At 38.8% G+C, this 8085-nt stretch overlaps 2 protein-coding genes across 2 annotated transcripts; both read right to left on the bottom strand.

The window, feature by feature from the left end:
* On the bottom strand, window positions 1-1881 carry LOC113345374 (uncharacterized vacuolar membrane protein YML018C-like). Its single transcript, XM_026589143.1, has 3 exons — window positions 1112-1881; window positions 608-1028; window positions 1-462 (listed from the first exon to the last, which is right to left on the bottom strand). The coding sequence occupies exons 1-3, from the start codon at window positions 1589-1591 to the stop codon at window positions 179-181; spliced, it is 1185 nt and encodes a 394-aa protein (XP_026444928.1). The 5' UTR covers window positions 1592-1881; the 3' UTR covers window positions 1-178.
* A 3326-nt stretch (window positions 1882-5207) lies between these two features.
* LOC113345373 (polyphenol oxidase I, chloroplastic-like) lies at window positions 5208-7062 on the bottom strand. The gene is made up of 2 exons (XM_026589142.1): window positions 6953-7062; window positions 5208-6849 (listed from the first exon to the last, which is right to left on the bottom strand). The coding sequence occupies exons 1-2, from the start codon at window positions 7060-7062 to the stop codon at window positions 5208-5210; spliced, it is 1752 nt and encodes a 583-aa protein (XP_026444927.1).
* Between the last annotated feature and the right edge of the window lie 1023 nt (window positions 7063-8085).

Genomic DNA, 8085 nt, shown 5'->3' with positions numbered 1-8085 from the left:
TACTATAAGTATCACTCTTTCTCTGCGTAAGTTTCGTAACAAATTCAATACAACAAAACACTCTTCCCACAAGAATATCACATAGTCACTCAAGGATCTGTAGAGAATGCATTGAACAAGTAAGGCGTCTATGACATATATCTCATTCTCAGATTCAAAATTAGACATGATGCTGTGGCTAGGTTGTTCTAGCTGATATCTTACTTACTGGTAATGAGTCGTAACTCTCATCAATTGGAACACCATTCTCATTTTCAGATTCACGGATGTTTATACCAGCAAATCCAGCCATGATTACTAGAGCTCCAAGGTAATCCATCAGACTTGGTGCACGACCTCTTATTGCGTCAATACCAGCAGCCATAGGCACTTGAATTGTAAGACCGGCTGTTGCCACCGTTGCTGTTGTTAGTAAAACAGCTTTTGCCCATAAATAATCTCCGAGCACGTTATCGATTAAGCCTAGTACAGAAGATCAAGAGTAATGCTAAAGTTTAGCCGGCGGAGGAATAACATAGATATGCAAACAAAAGAGATGATTATAATTTACTTCACATTAAAGCTGAAATGGGAATGAATGAAATCTACTAGGTTCAGATGAACAAACCTTTGCAGACAATAAGCCCTGTCTGGCTCCAGGTAAGACTATTCAACTGCTCCAACTTTGTAAAATGCAGCAAAGCCACGACCGGTAGAAAAATCACCGTGTTTAGCAATCCAAGATATCCATATAATTGTAGAATACTTACGCGGCCACTTTCCGCATCATCCACCGGAATTTGTTTACGGAAAATACAAAGGAAGCTGGCATATAGACTAGCTGAGACAACAGAAAGAATATCTCCAAGGAGAGGCTTAATAGCAGTTGCATTTAACCCTGATTCCATATCACCAACACTAACAATTACCGATCCTCCCATGCACAACAGAATACTGATAAGCTTAATCCATGTAAATTTCTCCCCTAAGAAACACAGAGACAACAAAAATGCAAAGAGGCTAGACGTGTTGCTTAAGATCGTAATCGACTGCAATAACAAACAGAAACACTCGTTACCACAATGATTCAAATATTGGACACTCCATAAATTATGAGATTTAAGAATCATACCGTTACAGTAGTATACTTGAGTGAGAGATTAAAAGTGAGGTAAGCCAGAAACCAGAAAGGGCATAATAACAAACTAACTTTAGCCGTTCTTATACGAGTCAACCGTCCTTTTGCATCCAATTGGTTATCCACATCTTGTTCGTCGAGCATTAAACCATTTCTGTTCGTCAAAAGAGGTACTTCATCTGAATCACTCACCTTATCCATATGACTATTGATTTCATTACTAGAACACCAGAACCATAGTTTTAATGGAGAGTCCTCGAAATAACGATAAATCTCAAAAATAGGAATACATAAAGTAAACAATGAATTACAGATGTAAGTGATAAGAAATGGTGAAGCTCCACCGGATATAACTGATTGTACAATAAAATTAGAAGCAACCCAGATTAATGCAACAGCAAATAAGTAAAACAAACCTAAAACCCATCTTGAAGCTTCTATGCTCATCGTTAATTTCTTCTTCTTCAATACCATTCAAATTTTCAATCTTCAAGAAACATTTCAATCTTGAAGAAACAAAATATCACTGGGGTCTCAGAGAACCATTATAACATATTAACATTCAAATATCTGTAGTTTTAATTCAACAGTATCCTAGATTCCCGACCTGACTCACGTGAATCACGCGTGTTATTCGAAGGAGAACTAAAGTTCAACGGGCTAGAAAACGTTCACTAAAATGTCACCAGTGTGCTGAAGATATATCTGCATTTTTAACTAAATCCATGTGCATTTTGTAAGATGTCCTTGAAAGACTCTGGACTTGCATGGGAAAACATAAATAGTACTTGCATTTGCATAATAAATGTTATTATCTCCTGTGCTTCAGGAAAAAGAAAAGAAAAAAAAATGTTATCCGAGACGAGAACATGTGATGTTCCTACTAGCTAGTCCCACATCCCCGGATAGTGGGAAATAAAAAGTTCCTTAAACTTGTAGATTGGGTTTATGAGATGCGTACCTGTGTATGGGCTCATGACTGATAAGCCCATAGCTGATGTATGAATGACATGTTATTATAGGGTTTAACTCGTTTTCTGTTCCCTTTTGTGGGAATGTTATAAACACCCCTACTATTCATGGATTTTGCACAAGTACCCTTATAAGTGTTTACAAATACCCCTAATGGCATAATTGAAATTATGAACAGAAAAATAATTCACATAATCCCATTTTTAACCTTTACATTTTATACTTCAGCTTTTTCTTTATTTCTCGCCCGAGAAAAATAAATGAATCTCTCCACCACTGCCACCACCATCTTCATCTCCATCTCCGTCGCCACCACAACTAAAGCCACCAACACCAGAACCAAAATCGTCTTCATCACCATCATCTTGTAAAGATTAATTTCAAAACCATCTTCTTCTTGTAAAGATTAATATCAAAACCAGATTTAAAAAGATTGAGATCTTATTTTAGGTTTTGATTTCTGATAAGTTCATCTCGATTTCAACTGGATTGGAATTGAAGAACCTAAAATCGATGATTACAGTTGGTTAATACATATTTTCAGCGTCTGTTTGGAAGAGGCAATGAAAATCGTCATCAATTTATTGGATCTCAATATCCAATCATCCAAAACGATTAAAAATTGATCTTCTTTATTTTGCTTTGAAGTTTCTGGAGGTGTTGGTGGTATTGTAACAGGTGGTAATTTAGATAGAAAGAGGTCAGATTAAGAACGACGAAATTGATGGAGATCGCGGTGGTTCTGGTTGGGATGGTGAAATTTTGCGATTGAGATAGTGGTGGTTAAGATTGTTTTTTTTCTAGTGGTGGTGATATCTTCCGGATTGGAAAGAAGAAGAGTATAATTATTTCCAAGGTATGGTTTCCATCCTGGAATTGTTTATTGTCGGTTAAATTGATTTTAATTGAACTTTTGTTGAATTGGGTAATGGAAATTAGGGTTTATATGAATGAACTGTGTTGAAATTGGAAGAAGGGGTATGAAGTGGATTTGCTATTAGCCTTGGATTTGTTGGCCTCTGTCAAGATGCATAGTTGCTATTATGAGATGGTTTGTTGGATTATTGGGTTTGATGGTATTGAATCTGATGATAGAGCTTGATGTGAACAGAAGCCAAAGGTTGATGTTGACCTCATTGTACTGGTGGTTTTCTATTGAATGGATTGTGGAGCTGTGAATGGTGTGCTTTTCTAAAGAAGATATTTCTGCTACAGATGGATTTGATTGTGCTACTGAGCTTGAAATGGATAATTACAGGTGATGGGTAGATGGAACTGGTGGTTTGATAGTGCAACAATAGTTCATGAATGGCAGTGGTCTGGTAATGGTATGGATTTTGGTGTCATTGACGGGAGTAATAGATAAGCCGAATGGATTACATAGAATGTGTAGCTTGAAGGCTGGTGTGTTGAATTGCAGCTGGTCTTGTAGATGATAACACATTGCAACAGTTACAGAGAAAGGAGGAGTCAGTTTTTGTGGAATGATTTGTAGCTGCAACTGCAAGTGAATGAACAACTTAGTAAGAAGCTGTGATGGAGATTGAGGTGCTGAGTAGTAGTGTGAGCTTATGGGATTGGTTATTTGAGTTGGCAATGAAGACGAATATCTGATGCGGTTGGTGTTGGTGGTTGCTATGCAGTGATTCTGATGGAGATTATGAAGTTGAAAGAGAAGTTGTAGATTGAGTAATGGGTTTAGGCAAGAAAAATGGTTGGTGTTGATGATGATGTTGTTGTTACAGAAATTTCAAGAAGTAACAAGTGCAGTAGATTTCAGGTACACTCTCTCTTGATGCAATTATTGATTCAGTAAATTTTATTTGCTTGAATGGTGTGATATTGAACTGTAGAAACATCGAAAGTTGCTCCATTTTGTTTGATGCATTTCATTCTTGGACTCTAGATTTTGTGGGAAACTAGAGAAAGTTGCTTTCACTTTTGGAGACAACTTAAGCTAGTTGATTCCATTTTTGGAGGCAACTTGAGCTAGTTGATTCCAGAATCGAAGGAAACTTAAGCTAGTTTGCCCTATTTTTTTGAGAAGCATGTAAAATTATCTTTATATATACATCTTAGAGTACTTGCGATGAATCCATGGTGCAATGGTAGCACAACTGACTATATGTCAGTAGATGTGTGATCGACTCACACTAGGTTCACGTTTTTGTGTACAATTTAATTTTTTGGAGACAACTTGGGCTAGTTGCCTTCACTTTTGAAGACAACTTTGTGCTAGTTGCCTCAGATTCGGAGACAACTTGAGTTAGTTGGCTCCATTTTGTTTTGCAACTTGTTCCTGTACACTATTTATTGGAGGCAACTTGAGCTAGTTTCCTCCGATATTGACACAACTTCAGCAAGTTGACTCCACATGGTGGTGGTGGTCGTTGGCGGCGACGGTGGGTGGCGGTTATTGGCGTCGGCGGTGTGATTGGTGGCGGTGGTACTAGACAGTGGTGGTGTTGGTTAGCGGCAGCGGTGGTTGGGGGTGTTGGTGGTTGACGGTGGTGGACAGTGGTGGTGGTTGACGGTGGTGGTGATTGGTGGTGGTTGGTGGTTGGCGGTGGTGGACAATGGTGGTCGGCGGTGGACAGTGGTGGTGGTCGGCGGTGGACAGTGATAGTGGTGGTTGGCGGTGGACTGTGGTGATGGGAAGTAGAGGTAGTTTTTTTTTAGTTAGTGGTATTGTATATACACCATACAAAAGAGGGTATTTTAGTAATGTATTAAGTTCAAGGGTATTTATAAAATTCATAAGGATATTTTTACAAGGACCTCATACTAGTGATATATAGATAATGTTCCCTTCTTCTTTTCTAACCTATTCTCTCAATGTTTCATGTTGTCGTTCTCCGTCAATTACCATGACAATTGATCAGAACCAACAACCATGCCTTATGCTTGATGGATTAAGTTGTGAGGGCACTTGCATATAGTTGTCGCCACATATACAGAGTACAAATCTTTCTTCTTAAGAGAGTTTTCCATGGCCAAACCTTAGACAGAAATTCATATATTCTTCTTTCATTTTTCTGGTAACAACAAAAAGTAAAAAAATGTTAAACAAAAGATTATAAATGTAAGCAAACAAACAAAAAAAGTAATCAATCGTCAATCATTGCATGTACTCTATCCGAACCCCATCAATGCTTGTACTGACGCAGGTTCCTCCTCGCGGTACTAGTGTTACAAAAATGGTCTGGTCTCCATCTGCCTCAAGATCTTCCAATAGCTCGGTTATACCTACCTTAAAAGTTGTTTTCCTTTGCACTACCAAATCTTCTTTCTCCATGACTATCCTTATTCCTCTCTTCATGTTCACAAAAGTTCCAGCGAACTCTCTTGATTCAGGACCGATTGTCGTCTCATCGACTGCATTTACATAGACATCAAACTTAACATACATATCATTACTAATATTAATTCCATAAATTACTAAAATCTCCTCTTCTTGTTCTTTCTCTATCTTACTTCTATGTGTTTTTGGCCTATGTAGCTTCACTCGTATTGTGGTATCAAGTCTCCTACCCTTCAACCCAATAGCAGGTAAAACAATAGCCTGATTAGAATCACCAAAAAATGGATTCTCACTGTCTCTCATTTTCAGTACATGACGAGCGATCTTCGGTGGGACAGAAGGTTTAGGTCGAGCACTAAGCCATACGTTCTCAACGTTCTCATAATCATATCTAAGCTTAGAAGTATCAAGGACATCTTTGACTTTGATTCTAACCAGCTGCGATTTTTCATTGTGGAAGAAGAAAGTAGATTCTAACCAATCCGGGTCTTCTACTGGTGGCTTGTTACTGCGAAGTTCATTCCATACATTCCAAAGACGATCGACGTTTGAGTGATGCGCATAGAAAATTGGATCTCTTGCAGCTGTAAAGAATGCACCCAAATCTTCTCTTTCAGTATTTGAGTTGCTGCCAACCCAAGCATGCACTGGATTATGTGGTGCCAGTTCAATAGTTCCTGGTCCATCACAAAACCCATTCTCCCCAGCTTTGTAAGGACACCCCATGAAAAGCTCCGCCTTCTTAGCACCTGAAACCATTTGATTATACATTAAAGCAACATTGGCTGAAATTTGGTCGCTGGTTCCTAGTCCACTTTCAACGTAATCGTAATTAATATCGGCTACTTGAGGCGGCAGATGAGAGCTTTCGCGTTGCGTATCAGCCATGGAGCCATTCAAGAACATATCAGGAATGAACATGCCATCAGGAGTATCCCAGTTCCAGAATGGTAGAGCAAAGTTCTCATCACCTATCAAACTTCCAAGAATTCGTTCGTGAAAGTAAAGCACCATTCTGTGCCATGGGAAAAACAACCATGTTCTGTGGATTTTGAGTAGAGAACTCGAGTGCTGCTGATTGTAAGATCCGGTGCAGTATAAACAATGCATGTTTGCTTGACGGATATAGTTGCGCGGATCTTGGTAGGGTAATGATTTCATAATGTCGATAGCTTTGTTATATTTTGCAATGTAGTCTTCATCAACTAAGTGAGCTGGCTTTCTAACCTTAATCGGTTTTGAAGTGTCAGGAAACTGGAAATCAACAATGGGTTCCAATGTTTCACTTTCTGGTGGACAGCAGTATACTGGTTGATCAGCATCTGACAATGATTGATGACAAGTTGTGAGGTTTGGACTTAATACTATACGTTTCGGTTTCGAAACCTCTTCATCTGCTGCGCGTTCCATTTTAAGCCATGCACCATTGAAAATTCCAAGGATATTAGTCCTTAGATCCCTGAAACAACAATAGTTGAACAAGTAAAAAGTTAGTTTCTGAACACCATAAACAAACTTGGATAAAATTCTAGTGAGTGGGTAATGAAAAAAACAATACTTACGTCGTAAAAGGAATGGCTTCAACTTGCTGCTGACATTTAAGAACATCTGAAAAAGAAGATAATCCAACTAAGACTACCGCCAGAATCATCAAACTCTTTGATTCTTCCATGGCTATACTATTCCCTACTTGAGGCACTAGGAATTAACACATGTTACACATATATAGAGAGAGACTGCTCCATGCACGTGTGACCTTACCAACTTTGAGCTTCCCCATACTACTCCATGCGTGACCTCACCAACTTTGAGCTTCCCCAGCTTCCCCAGGCTGAGATTTTTCTCGAAATTTACTTTCTAATACTGGAAAGTTTACCATCGACTTAAACAAGGAACAAGTGAGACACTTATATCCATCGAGCACTAACAGCCAAATCCTCTAATATCCCCAAGAAGGGTTGATTCCTTGGCTCCTGCTTTTGCGAGGTTTGTACTTCTAAAACCATTGATGGACAAACCACGATACAAGAAACAAACCGTCTTTGTCATGTGATAATATTTAAGTATTCAATAGACAGTAAAATCTAGTCTAAACAATATCAGATACCGAACATTTAGTTTTGAATTCAGGGTGATAGCCTGGCACGGTCCAGGTGGTGTAAATATCCCCCCTCCTGGCAGGAATGAGTGGTGAGGTGACCTTCTTTTACCATAAAATCATCATTTCTTGGGTTTCCTCATCTATGGGGTGAAAATATCCCCCTCCTGCTGCTAATTAATGTCACGAAACTATACCAGAAATGTTGCCAAACCGTAGTTGCAGGAAATCCTACAACCACTCCCTATATGAAATCTTAACAACAATTCATGTAATCATCTTAATTTCATACATTCATTCATAAAATCTTCAATATAGTTACAAGGTCTGAGTTGAGTTCTAACTTGGAGAACAAATAATCTTTTTCTCTCCTAAATTCCCAGTCTAAGCTCTAAAAAAGATCTCTCCTCTAAGAGCATCCACAGTCATGGAGTCGACCAAATGCCAAATAGCAGACCAAAAGCTAAAAAAAATTGGCATTTTACACTGAGCAACCACAGTCGTGGAAGACTATTTTTAGTCAGGCGGAAGTATAACAAACGCCCCAGTTCAGGCGCACTTTTAATGACCGTCCCAGTTCAGGCGCGCTTTTAATGA

This window comes from Papaver somniferum, unplaced genomic scaffold, assembly GCF_003573695.1.
Source record: "Papaver somniferum cultivar HN1 unplaced genomic scaffold, ASM357369v1 unplaced-scaffold_81, whole genome shotgun sequence".
Lineage (NCBI taxonomy): Eukaryota > Viridiplantae > Streptophyta > Magnoliopsida > Ranunculales > Papaveraceae > Papaver > Papaver somniferum.
The sequence above is the reverse complement of the archived record's forward strand: the minus strand, read 5'-3'. Positions and strand labels throughout refer to the sequence as shown.

Excerpts from the sequence above, each read along its gene's own strand:
- LOC113345374 (XM_026589143.1), bottom strand. The coding sequence starts at position 1,591 with ATGGTATTGAAGAAGAAGAAATTAACGATGAGCATAGAAGCTTCAAGA. Across the intron at positions 1,029-1,111 it reads TCAAGTATACTACTGTAACG|TCGATTACGATCTTAAGCAA; the intron begins GTATGATTCTTA and ends TTGTTATTGCAG. Across the intron at positions 463-607 it reads AGGGCTTATTGTCTGCAAAG|GCTTAATCGATAACGTGCTC; the intron begins GTTTGTTCATCT and ends CTTCTGTACTAG.
- LOC113345373 (XM_026589142.1), bottom strand. The coding sequence starts at position 7,062 with ATGGAAGAATCAAAGAGTTTGATGATTCTGGCGGTAGTCTTAGTTGGA. Across the intron at positions 6,850-6,952 it reads GAAGCCATTCCTTTTACGAC|GGATCTAAGGACTAATATCC; the intron begins GTAAGTATTGTT and ends TTGTTGTTTCAG.